General features: G+C 42.7%; 1 protein-coding gene across 1 annotated transcript in view; it reads left to right on the top strand.

Annotated features, from left to right (window-relative positions):
- The first annotated feature begins 5,628 nt into the window (after nt 1-5,628).
- LOC135916727 (zinc finger protein 709-like) overlaps nt 5,629-14,261 on the top strand; it is a 55,794-nt gene continuing 47,161 nt past the window's right edge. Inside the window, exon 1 of the mRNA XM_070520974.1 lies at nt 5,629-5,880. Within this exon, the coding sequence (XP_070377075.1) occupies nt 5,763-5,880 (118 nt within the window). The 5' untranslated portion in view covers nt 5,629-5,762. The remainder of the gene's footprint in view (nt 5,881-14,261) is intronic.

Consider the following 14,261-nt stretch of genomic DNA (forward strand, 5'->3'; position numbering starts at 1 on the left):
CGTAGTGAAAATGGGGCATCTAAGACAAGAGAGAAGACTGACTGACTGAAGACTGACTGACACATAATTTGAGATATTTATCATCAAATATTTTATCAAATATCGAGACTGAGCGCATCCCGCTGTGCGTCAGATGACAATGCCTTGTAAAGAAGTGTGGGGCTAAATTTAAATGATAGCGTGCTGCGGCAAATCCTGACCCGTCATACAGCTGTACGTGCCTGCCAGGCAAAGCTTGGCGTATTAGCAGCTGCCGCGGTTGGCCGAGACATTCAATTTCAAACTTTCTTTCACTTCTCATGGCAGAAAATTTCTGTTTCATTTGATAGCGAGAATGCCTCTCCCATGCTGCCCTGGTGTTTGGTTTCAATGTTGCCTGGATTTACCATTGAAATCCAATAATAAATATCTTGAATTAGGTGCAATTTTAAAGATTTTCTTTTTGTGGCTGCCTTCAAATACTCCATTTACACAACAGCCACTAAGGCACCTGTAGAAAAGTAAATTAAATTTTTGTTAGCAAATGTTCTGAAGATCACATTATAAGTGGCAAAGTGTGTCCACCTTACCTAGGAAGTTCTCTGCAAAAATGCCATGTTTGCTGTCCTTATATCCTTTTTGTAAAAAATTGGTCTTGTATAAAAAAAAGACACCCTGTAGAATGGCGTAAGAGCCCTGTTCTCTGCACAGCCAGATTCATATTATAGGAAATGTAGATTTTCTTTGCCTGACATAATTATATGTTCACATTTTTTTGCATCTGCCATTTATGCAAGTCACGAATTTTATTTTACTAAGCACATTTAAATGCATAAGCATTACTTTGGGTAGAGAACCGAGGCACTACAGCCTTTTAGACATTAGATTAAGCCTAAACCTTTTTACAAATTTTTGACAACTAAAGATACAATGTACAAGGAAGCATTCATGGTCAAAAACAAATGTTCAAATATGCTTCTCGAAATGGATGCTTTGAAAATGTTTTTGAATACCTCTTGCTACCAATGGTAATTGAATGTTTCATATGATACCAATATGTTTACATGCCTTTCGAGTCATCTTAAGAAGTGTTGTTTTGTGGGAAGTGACCTTGCCTTACCTTGTGCGATAACCATTTTCCTGGAGTATGTATTGAAGTACTTAATAGATGTCACATTCAGTTATTGTAGAAAATCCTTCAGCAGTCCTCACGAGTCACACTTTAATAAACTTAAAAAGTGCGGGCAAGAATACGTTGAGACGTGGTGTTTCATGGAAGGGCCATTGTAATGAAAGTTGTGTGCAGATAGAAATTTGTGCTTAGAAAAGTAAGTTATTTTAGTCTTATGAAGTAGGTTTGCTATGATTGTATAATTGTTTGCAGTAGATGGATGACATCATATTACGTTGGTAAATGTACCTCTGCTTCCCTCCCCTCAGTATGTTTATCGATACATATGGGAAATGTTTGTGTGAATGTGCTATTACTGTTTGTGCTAGCTTCAACTGTGATCTTTTCTGTGTCACTACAGATGTGTCCACCCGTCCTACACAGTGTCCGAGAAAATGTGTGTTTCGGACTTTGCCAGAAATCCATCTCATAAAAACCCTCTACTTGATTGCCCCTCTACATGACGTAGTAGTTTGGTTTATTGTGGGTTTAAAGTTTAAAGTAGTGATGTATGGGTGTGACTGTGTTTAATGACTGCAAGCTCTGCATGCTTAGTTTTCAACAAGTGAAATTGCTAATCTGCTGCTTCCCAGCTTGTTTATTGGAATCATAAGAAACAGAACAGACATGTAGAAACTTCGTGAAGTTCATGAAAGTGAATGCTAGTGAATCGCAAGAAGCAAGGACAGAAAGTGGATACAGCACATGCGCTAACTTCGACAAATTTATTTGACACAGGGTGTGAGTATATATATATGTATATATATACACAAAAATGACACTCAAATGGCTTGAGGCCATGTGCTGAATAATCGGCATTTAAAAACGATATATATATATATTTTTGACAGATAGGGAAGGTATGCTCACACACTGAGAACCGAGCCAATTCGTTTTTGTTGATTCAGCCATCAGTCTAGTCAGAGTATGTTTATTTTTTGTCAGAATGGTGCAACTCTGAAGATGCAGGCGATTCCCACTTGTACTGCAGTGCAATGCTAGCCAATGTTCTCAGCCTGGAAGAGCACATCTAGGTTATTCTGGCCATCCTTGTACTATTGAGTGCGCTCTGGATTTTACTAGAGTACTGTTAAGTGGAGACAATGAAAAGATGTACTGTGTTTGGGTCAGGTGCGAGCCACTGAAGTATATTGTTGCAATTGACATGAATTGGATAGTATTGCTAGAAACTTTGTGTTGTTTAAACATGTGCATTTCACCACTTTGTAGGCATCAGGTATGACCCATTGGCGGGTGTTTCCAGCATAGCGATAGCAACACCTGTTGCTATCCCCAGTTTGGGCATTCTGTGGATCACATTATATCATGCTTTTGCCAGTGAAAAGTAATTCTCATTGAACCTTTTAATGCATGCAGAGCATTTTTCAATAAGTTGTTCATGCCAGCTAGTACATGAAGCTTTTGTCCAGGCTCTAGCGTTCCAACATGGCAAGTTATCGACAAACTGAAAAAATATCGGAGAAGACAACTGAAGTAAAATTAAACAATGCTCTCACTGATGAGCATTTTTGATCCATCTGCGTGCCAGGTGACAGAAGTCTATTCCCGTTTGAGGACCAATTTTGTCTTACGTAGTGATATATGGATTTTTTGATGTCATGTTCAGTGTCTGTTGGAGAGCCTTCACCAGTACTCAATGATGAAACTTTTAGTGTTCTGAATAAGCATTGGGAGGTGCATTTGGACACTTGGTGTTTGGCGAAGGAGCCATTGGGATGAAGGCTCTCTTCAGAGCAAAATTTCTTTTCGAAGCACTGGTGCAATACATTCCACTTTTATGCAGTAGGCATGAACAATTGTTATTTATAGATTTATGAAATCATAATAAATTTTTAAGTGTAGCACCATGGCCCAACCTAAACATTCTTGTCGATACAAAGGGATAAGAAGCTTGTCTACATGTACACCCGGCCACAAAATATTACGGACCATGTAAGATTAGAAAAAGCTGAATATCTCTGCAACCTCACAACGCTGCCTGGTATTTGAACTTGGGGCCCGACTAGAATATGTTATCAATATTATCTTATGTTGTTATACTGGCTACTGCTACAAGCTGCTCGACAATTGAACGTTTTCTGAGATCCCGTGCTCCGTGAACTTTTGTGGCCGAGTGTACTTGTTTGTGTTGGTCCTAACAGGAATCTCTTTGCTCTTACAGATGTGTCCATACCTCCTACAAGAAATACAAGAAATTGTTTTGTTTGGGCTTTGCCAGTAATCCAGCTCACTCGGCTGATCTCAGGAAGAATTAATTTGTTTGCTGTGTGTTACGTGACACAGCAATTTGATGTGTGATTTACTTGCCATTTTCATCACGAATGTTTCTTTTACTTCTTTTACTGATTGCCAACTGTGCATTTCTCTTGTCTGGACAAAGTGATATGGCAAACCTACTTGCTGCCCTGTCACTCTGCTGAAATCACGAAAAAAAGGTTTTATTGCAGTGCCTCATATGCTAGCATCAAGGTAAAAAAACAAGGCTGCAAATGTATCAGCAGAGAACGTAGCTCTGTCAAGATATTCGGTCATGTGGATATGTCCCCATATTATATATATCAGTTCTGTATTTTTGGTGTATTTGCGGTAGTGTCAGTGGTAAAAATCAAACTGAAGTTTAAGGTACCCTCAGTAGTTTGCAGTTTCATCCTGCTTTTGCTGAAGCAATGGAAAAGGATCATGAAAAACGTTTACAATGCTTATATAGAAAGAAGCAATCCATTGTTTAATGTGGAGAAATGTTTAATTATTCTCCTCTACATAGAGATGTGGTGCTATTAATTTCATTTCTTTGTAAATGCTGTGCTTTTCCATTTTAAGTAAGGCTCTTCTTTGGGCTAGTCGGTTCATGCTTGAATTTTGTAAAGGCAAGGCGCAGAAGAACAAGACTCAAGAAGAACACACACGACAGGACCGGCGCCTTCACAACTAAGTTTATTTCCGCAACAAGCCTGCCTTATGTAGGTTAATCAAGCCGAGTCACACACGAAGCTTTAGAAGTGAAATACAGCAATCTATCGACGACTCAGGAATCGTATCTGGCACAATATATCAGATGAACAAACAAGAACCACATGTGGTGGAGCACCAAAAGCAATTCATCGAGCAACGTCTTTTCCAAGCCAACGGGGAAAAAATGCGAGACATAAAAAGTACTGTCTACGCTTCACTATCAAACTATCCACAACATAACACACACTTCAAACGCCTAAGGCCCAGTCAGTGATAAAACCCGATACTGCCGGTCCTGTTGTGTGTTTTCTTCTTGAGTCTTGTTCTGCGCCTTGCCTTTACTAATTCAAATTGTCCATTTTTGTTTTATGTTGTAGTTTTGATTTTATATTATTTTCTTTCATTCATAGATATATTTAATTTCGTATGCTTCACGTGTTCTAGTACGATTTGATGCCATTGTTGTGTTGCATTTTATAAATTATGTACGAGAAAAACATACTATGCTCAGTTTAATAGGTCAATGTGTAATGCAATGTCACATATGCAAAGTCATATCATTGTTTGAGCATAACATCGATATTGCGTGCCAAATCCAATGTTTATGTATTGCGAGCAGGGGTTTGTACGTATTCAGGACACTTATGTATAGAGAGAGAGGAACTTGTTTGAGACATGTACTGCATCAGTGTGCATGCCACAACTGTAATATGCGAGTTGGGTAGGCCAAGGTTTTCCCGTATTTTGCCTACAACTGCGGCAGCCCTTTTCGCTTGCTAATGTGGCACTTTAGTTCCATCAAATAAGGAATGGATTCTTCACATCATCTTCATTTGCTCCGTCTTCGCAGGTTTCATGCCATCAGGGTCACTGCAGCAGTATGACTCACTCGTGTCAATGCGTGGCAATCTGCATTCCTGCCAGCTGTGCCCCTTTGTGACTAAGTACAAGTCAAGCATGCAGACACACCTGCGGATACACACAGGCGAGCGCCCTTTCGAGTGCCACCTCTGCCCTGAGGCATTCACTACTCTTTCTGCCTTCAAGCGGCATGAACGCACACACACTGGCGAGCGCCCCTACAAGTGCCACCTCTGCCCTGAGGCATTCATTGATGGTACCAGCTTCAAACGGCATGTCTGCACCCACACAGGCGAGCGCCCATTCAAGTGTCGCTTTTGCCCGAGCACATTCTATGACAGTTCCACCCTGAACCAGCATGTCCACACCCACTCAGGCGAGCGCCCTTTCAAGTGCCGTTTCTGCCCAGGCAAATTTGCTCACCGTACCACCTGGAACCGGCATGTCCGCACCCACACAGGCGAGCGCCCATTCAAGTGTCGCTTTTGCCCGAGCACATTCTATGACAGTTCCACCCTGAACCAGCATGTCCACACCCACTCAGGCGAGCGCCCTTTCAAGTGCCGTTTCTGCCCAGGCAAATTCGCTCACCGTACCACTCTGAACCGGCATGTCCGCACCCACACAGGCGAGCGCCCATTCACGTGTCCCTACTGCCCGAGCTCATTCTGCGAAAGTTCCACCCTGAAGCAGCATGTGCGCACGCATACAAAAGAGTGCCCCTACCAGTGCCACCTGTGCCCACAAGCATTCACTCAGAAGTCCAATCTGACTCGTCATGTACGCAGCCACACACGAGAGCGTTCTTTTTCCTGAACCCACCGCAGCGCCTCGTTTTCGTGGCATCAGAAACTCTATATCCATGTGTCCTGTCACACTGAGGAGAAGCCCTAAAGGTCAGGGGCATGGAGTTTTTCGTACATAAATCAGTTGATCGATTTGTTTGGCGGAACAGGTTACTTAACTGCATGGAGAAGTTTCCGTGTTCAACCGTATGGTTTCTTGTAATATTACCTAGAAAGAAGTTGACCCCACTGTGAGAATTCCACAGGACGACTGCATCCATGTGATTTTAAAGCTGTGCTAGTTTTTTAGAATAGAAGCATGTCAGCCTTCTTTGTGCACATTTTCTGGGAGTTAGTCGAGTTGAAGCACTTACTCTTTCTTAGGCTGCTCTGCAAGACAACATTCCTACCTGTGTATGACTCTGACCTGTCATTTCATATAAGAAAAATAAAAAATACAAATGCTATGAGCCAGCATTCTGCTTCAGTTGACAGTCATGGCTAATTTTCAGCATTCCTTCTGTAAACATTCATTTGGTCATATGACTGGTGTTCACAGATTCTTCACTAAGCTGTGGAATTTTTTCCCTTTGCTTTGACTTATGCGTTTGACACCGAAGTTATTAAAGGCATGGCTGAAAAAAATTATTGCAGGAGATTTTAACTTCATTTAGCCTTCATAATCGAGTGCCACCAGTATTAATTGTGAATACAAAATTTTTATTAACTTTGGTGTTTAGCGTATTCACAACAACCAGCACATAATGTCAGAAAATGTTGCACATGTACACGAAGAAAAATAAATGAGTATGAGGCAGCTCCCAACCCAACTTGTGCAAGGCTATTGCTTTTGGGCTAAAGATGACCACACATTTACTGAATGGACAACAAGACCTTTTTGGATAGTCTACAGCGGGTGAAAATACTAAAGACACCTGACAATTTTCTCTTACAGACAGACACTTTGTCCACAAAAAAACGTTCTGGCCTTTGCACCCTGCTCCATTGCATGGCTGGCATGTGCCACCATGCAAGCTAGCCAGTGTCTGGAGTTGTCAGTGCTAATGCTAGCTACAAGCAGGTACCCATTATATGTAGTCCAATAATAAACATACCCTTTATAATAAATACATCATGTTCACATTTATTTTCAAACATTGCCAGATTATCGCTATATAGTGCTTTGACATCTTGCCTAGTTCCAGTGTTCATTTGTTCCTGCAGTTCAAGTGACTAGTACATAATTTTTTATTGCAGCAGGAGTTAAAATCTTTCAACCGAGTTTTCTGTTCCCATCCATTTCGTACGAAGGCAGACGCAGTGGGACCTTCTTTATTACCAAGGTTTCCTGTCCGAAAATTCCAGCAGTGCATCTTAAATAATTAAAGCATTGGAACTAAGCAATATCACTTCACCTTGCTCCATACCTATGTGGAACAACCAAGGAAAAGATAGATAAATTGCTGACATACTTTGCATTCCGGTCACTCTTATTGTGTTAAATTTTTTTCGTATGTGCGTAGCACAAATGCATATTTCAAGTATCAAACATTAAGCTTAATTTGTTTTGCATACCAGGTTATAAGTAAGAGGCGCCGAACTTTAGATATAGGGTGCGAAACTTTACAGTATGTGTCGTAGTTCGTGCGCATTTAACAGCACCTCAAAGTGAAATGCTATGATATGCTGAGTTCGATTTTGCTTTTAAGAACCGACGGGTGGCACTGCGATGTATGTGGAATGCCAGTGCTTGCATTTGCTTCTCAATAATAGTACCAGTGTTGTGTTTAATGACCTGTAATTACATTTTAGTGGCTTTTAAAACTATGGTTGTGTGATAATACTGTTTGCATATTACAGTTTTCAGCCTTCCAACTTTAGTTTACAGCACCACCTCATCAGTGAAATTAAACCAGAATATGTGGAAGAACTTCTTGCTCTATGGTATACATCTTTTTTATTGAGTAATTAACATTTTTTTTGAAAGAGCAATTTTTCACAAACTTGAACATAAGCTTTCTACTGCTCATGAAACTTTATGAAAGCTTCTTAAATCTGTTTCGGTTGTATATCTCTGTCACTCAGAAATTGAATACATGGTTAAAGATGTTACCACGCGATCAGGGCCTGTTTTCACAAAACTTACTTTGGGCATTCTTTCATTTGTTGAGCTTTGGTGCCCACTAATAAATACTGTACTAATTGGCATGAAAACTAGACTATTGTCCTTTATATGGCCCTTAAAGATATCACAGTATTACCTGTAGAAAGTAATGTTTAGCTTAGGGGCTGCTATTTAAATACAAGGGACGTTCTGAAAGTAAGTTTCATCACTTACTTTCGCATGGAGACCATATTGTCAAAAGAAAAGAAAGAAAGAAATTTGGGCCAATTCCGGTGGCTGTGCAGGGCAAGAGCAGTGGCTCATACCCCTCTAAGGCACAGACTTCAAGAATTCAGCAAAATGAAGTGAACAATGCATGCATTCTATGGGATCGCGCATACAACATACCTAACAGCATGTGTTTCAAGAAAAAAACAAGCATCCAAACCACATAAATTATGATGAGGCACTCCTGAGAACGACATGAAGCGTCTAGCACATCCCACGTATGTTTGCCGGTAAAGATGTTGCGCAAGCTGCCAAGCAATTAATTCCCATTACATAATTCAACTTACAAATTCAAGCAAGTGAGTTTTCATGGCATCGACTATGAAATGAAGTTCAATACTGGTAAGAGTTTTGAGTTAAGCACCGTCAAACTTGAGGTAAAAATTTACTTCTCTTCCACTTGCTTTTCTAACCAAGTGCCTTTTTATGCATGGAAGCAGAAAAATACCTCGATCATCAATGCATTTTACATTACCTTTTGGGTATGCATATCTGAAAACTGTTGTCATCCTCTGAATTAGCTACATGTGTGTGTGCCTTGTAACCTCACCTACTACTATCTGTAAATTGTAGTGTGTGCGCCAAAAACATAATCAAGTTAATGTTTAAGTGCCAAGTATTTCGCAATAAGATTATTATTAGTTTTGATATTTTGTGCAAATAATCTTGGCTTATTAGAACAGTCAAGCTTAAAAGCTTGACTTATGCTATATGATGCTACAAAATTATTTGTGAAAATTCTGTTAGCTATATGAAAAAAAAGAACACTGTGTATTCAGGTTCTTTCATCATTGCTTTGCTTCATGCTGCAAATTGCTTTGTTTCTTGTTCCACTTTCTGCCATTGCTAAGTGACTTTTTGCCCTAGCTGCATTTTTTTTTTCATTGGTTCTGTGAGGCTGTTTCTTATTCAGCATGTATGCATCTACCAGTGACTGCGAAAGCTGGAGACATCGAATTCCCCTCCCTCTGTATATCTGATAACATCTATCCACGTTTGCTGGCACGCTGTTCCTTGCCTGATGTGCTGTTGCCCTCAGATGCGGCTGTGTTCAATACATTTTTCTTTTTTTCTTGTTACAAGTGGTGACGGTATATTGAGTAGATATTGACGTGACTAGTTGAAGAGTAAGGGACATAGACATACCTGTGCATGTGCAAAGATGTACCTTCACTATCTTGTTCATTGACTATCTGAGTTTTGTCCCCGCCGTGGTTGCTCAGTGGCTATGGTGTTGGGCTGCTGAGCACGAGGTCGCGGGATCGAATCCCGGCCACGGTGGCCGCATTTCGATGGGGGCGAAATGCGAAAACACCCGTGTGCTTAGATTTAGGTGCACGTTAAAGAACCCCAGGTGGTCAAAATTTCTGGAGTCCTCCACTACAGCGTGCCTCATAATCAGAAAGTGGTTTTGGCACGTAAAACCCCAAATATTATTATTATTATTATCTGAGTTTTGTGCCTGAACAGTACACAGGGCTCACAAAGGTCAAGTATGGTCCAAATTTTGACACATACCTGAACCGTCTACTGTATAGTGCTCCTTGCTGAACTGCCTGTCATTGTGCACCCGACTTTTGATGCCCTGTGCCAGGATCCTGCAAAACCGGTGACACATTGTTGTTCAACGTTGTATAGAAGGCGTGCTTGTGGAAGCTGTGCAACTACACGGCGAAGAGCTCATTCAACATGGCAGAATACATACAAATATGTGCTCGCGATACGTTGTACAGTTGTCAGCACTGTGCCCGTATCACCTACACCAAAGGTATACACCTTTGTAGCCGTGCACTTACGCATCAGTACTGACAGTCATTCAGCTGCCACAGTGGCAGCTGTATATTTTAAACGGAGGATGAACTGCTGCAGCCTATGTGCACAAATAAATAGACCGTAATTCATTGCGGGAATCAAAATTTGGTGAAAAATTCATCACAGATGTATTCCAGTCTGACAACTGTCAGGTCAAAGAGAGCGAAGCCACATAAGTAGGTTCTCTTACCCTTCAGAAGTGCTAGGGATCTGTTTGCTGGCTCGTGGCCTTGCCCGAATGCAAAAGCAGTTCCTCCTGCATTCTGCTGTTGCAGCATCAGAAACTGCTGTAACAGCAGTTTCTGATGCCACATCCTGCATAAGACACGGAGTTCTTGAGGCACATCAATTTCAGCATCAACAAGGAATGCTATTACTGTGCTGCATTACAAAAAAAAGAACACTACTATGTTATGCTGCATTCACATTTAATATTGACCACGCTGTTGCACTCAGCCACATGAAAGCCATCGTGGAACTTCTCTCAGCAGCTTCCCTGTAAGAGAAGGCACAACGGGCTGTTTATGAAAAGGTGTTGTAACAGATGTACTTTGTTGTGGAGAAGTATGTTACTTTTACAGGTCTTGTGAGTTCATCCAAATTAAAGGGACATTAAATAGAAAGCTCAGTTTAGCTACATTGGCCAAATAGCTTTGTAGAACATGCAAAAGAGAAAGAAACGCTTTTACTGTAAGAAAAGGTTTGATAAGTCAGAAAGTATACACAAACACAAGACACCACCTTAGCCCTATAACTTTCAATATACAAAAAGCATGACCTAAAATCTTTCTGTTGTTTTATTTCTTCTTCATGATGCACAAATACATAATAAATGGAATGTACTAAAGTCACATGCTACGGACGGTGACGTTGCAAGCAGTGCATCTTGCATAAAGGCATCTGTGCATGTGACCTTCAATCTTCCTCGAAGCATGGCTTTCTAATGCTTTACAATTTTAATGAGACTGAAAGTAGTTCAGCCAACCCACTTATAGTATTGCTGGTTTTAACAATACTGGGATGTAACAATGAGCAGTTGCTGCACTATGGAGCTGTGTGTGTGTTTTACTGTGGTAACAAAAGGCTATTACTAAATGTCCCCATGTTTCATTATTGCCTATGACTGTTGTGCGTGTTCTACTATGGTAAAATAAACCTATTTCTACGATGTCCCCACTTTTGTTTTTGGCTATAACAATTAAATCTGGCTAATGGGTGTCTGCACCCAGAGGAAAAGTAATACGATATCTAGGGGAAAATCAAAAGTTGCCAACAATTACAGCGGAACTCCGTTCATACGGTTTTCACCGACCCGGGGGAAAAAAACGTAAGAGCCGGGAAAATTCAACAGTGAGGAAAGCTCCGAAAATGATTTAAGAAAGTGCAGCTTCAACTATAGGCAATTTATTTTCAGAGTGCGCTTAGGACTTAAAAAAGTCCAGAATGGTAGCTTGCCGTTTCTTTCGCTTGCTAGAAATCGCCACACGTTTCTCAATAGCCTGGAAGGCCGCATTGCTGTCAGCGTCACTGTGAGGTGTGACGTACTTGCGGAGGAGTTCCAGAGCCGGTACTCCCAGTACTCCCAGTGTTAAATTTGAGCAAAACTGTGCGTTTTTCATATTGTGATATATTGAGGCAAAGAATTCGAGGGAGACCTGCGTGATATTGCCACATCCTATATGGTTGCCGCAGGTATGTGGCAGGTGATGCAAACGGCGCTGAAGTAGCGCACGAGTAGAAAAATGGAGGCGACAACGATGTCACATTGACTGCTCTGATATAGTGCTTTCATACGTCCTCTACACCGGCTTTCCTGTCTTCTACTAGGCAGTGACACTGGTGGAGGTGCGGGGTTGGATTGCCTCATGCTCGGCACTCCTTCGTGGAGCCATATGTCAAATGCGGAATCACCTTTGTTCGTCTAAACACCTGTTCACCGATACAGTCGCTGCCTGCTAGGCCTGACGTCCGAGTTCAAACCTTTGCAGGACCCTGCAGGAACACGTCTACCTACTTCCGCCGTGGTGACTGCAACTCCATCGCAGGTGGCGCTGCAGAATCCTAAGATCCCAGAAAGTTTCTATGGTGACACTATTAAAGATGTCCAAGATTGGCTGGACCAATCTGAGCATGTCGTCAGGTATGACTGGGGCTCCCAGCAATAGCTGGCTAATGTCTATTTTGCGCTTTAAGACATTGCACTGACGTGGTTTGTATCCCGTATTCAAGAACCAAATGAAAGCGTTGTCATGTTTGCAGAAAATATGGCCCGCCTTTTCTGCAGAGCAGATTCTGAGATGGCCGAAGAAAAGAAGTTACGCTGTCTCTAGTGCAGAGTGATGGAGGAATTGTTTACCGGACTCATGAGGAACCCACCGACGACAGTGGGTGAGTTTACCAAAGAGGCTACTGCTGTAAAATGGGCACTACAGCAACGGTACCGCTAATATGATTGCAAGAACTCACCGATGAATACTTCAATTCTACCTGAGAGCTGCGCCACGTTTCTGTTTGAAGTCATTCGAGAGATAGTCCGAGAGGAGATCCGGCAGCTTGGGATTTCTCCTATGGCACCAGCCGTGGCTTCTGTCGATGACATCGTTTGGGAGGAAGTTTGACAGGCCTTTTCGTCGCCTGACTGGCAGGCAGTGCCATGAAGATTAACCTACGCGGAAGCTGTCTGTCGTCCACCTCCCGCCACTTTGATGCTGCTGACACCGTCAACCACTATTACACAGCCATCACCACCACCCCCGACGCCCCATTTTCAATAGTCACAGCCGCTGCTAGCCGATCGCTGCGCCTCGGTCTTACTGCGAGTTCCCTGCCGCCTACCTGCTTCAAAAGACCGATTTGTGGCGCACCGCTGACCGCTGGCCGCTATGCTTTCATTGTGGTGAAGCAGGACATGTTTACCGCATGTGCCACTACCGCGCAGCTGGGTATCCAAGGTTTCCCAACTGCAATTACCCTGTCTTTGATGCTGCACGTACCTGCGACGAAAATTCTACAAACTTTCAGCCGCATTGTTCAGCGACACCTCGATCGCGTTCCCCTTTTCTGGCTCGTTACACCCCACTGACCCGTCGCGATTTTTCTGACGCCTCTAGGGGCAGGTCCCCTAGCCCTCGCCGGGGAAACTAGAGTTAGGGACCTCTGGGCGTGAGGTTGCAAACTGTCTAGCTTTCCAAGAGCCCCCGTCACTTTCGACCGACAACTCTAAAACTACGACTCTAAAACTCTGACGACTCCAACCGCACCCCCTGTAACCGAGGCCGTCCACGCCGATCTTGTCGTTTGCATTGACAGCCACCAAGTGGCAGCTCTGATCAATTCTGGTTCCCATTTTTCGATTAGTCAAAAGCTGGCCGACAGGCTGAGAAAAGTGAAGACGCTGTGGACCGGTCCCAGCATCAGAACTGCCGGTGGCCAGTTGATGACACTGATTGGAAAATGCACAGCCAGAATAGTAATCGCTGGTGCAACCTTCATCGCCACCCTCGCCATTCTTTTTGAGTGTTGTAAGGAAATTATATTGGGGATAGATTTCTTGAGTGAGTACGGTGCAGTGAATAATGTTCCTGATTTCGTTGTCACATTTTCTACGAGCTCAGACGACGTCGACCCTACAGAACACTAACGACCCCGCTTACGTATCGCTGCCGCCGCAGTCACGTTTCTGCCCCGAAGCTGTTATCTGCGACAACTTGAACACCGGGACAGGCATCACCTAACACAGCGATGCACTGGTACTGAGTCAAGGCGTTTCCATCGCCAGGGCCGTAATTAATGTACACGACGGACGTGCTGAACTCCTGCTAACGAATTTAGCCAGCGAACGTCAACAAGTTGTTAAAGGCATGACTGTTGCTTACTTCGACGAATTTACCTCAATACAGGACTGCCTCTCAGTGGAGCACGCGACGTCCACCGTGGTTATGCCTGCCGCTTTGGTTGATATCAGTCCCACCTTATCGCCCGTTGAATGCAACAGCCTTCTTGAGCTCATGAATGAGTTTAAGAGCTGATTCTCATCCACGTCTCGAGGTAGCCAGACACCGCTCACTAAGCATCCTATGTTACTGAAGCCAACGCCAGACCAATTCGGCAGAATCCTTATTGTGTAGCACCGAAAGAGTGCAAGGCAATACAAACACAAGTGAAGTCGATGCTTGAGGATAGAGTTATTCGTCCATCTAAGAGTCCTTGGGCATCGCCTGTCATATTGGTGAAAAAGAAGGATGGCAGCCTGCGCTTCTGCGTTGGCTATCGAAAACTCAACCAGATC

The sequence above is a fragment of the Dermacentor albipictus genome, chromosome 6 (assembly GCF_038994185.2).
Source record: "Dermacentor albipictus isolate Rhodes 1998 colony chromosome 6, USDA_Dalb.pri_finalv2, whole genome shotgun sequence".
Lineage (NCBI taxonomy): Eukaryota > Metazoa > Arthropoda > Arachnida > Ixodida > Ixodidae > Dermacentor > Dermacentor albipictus.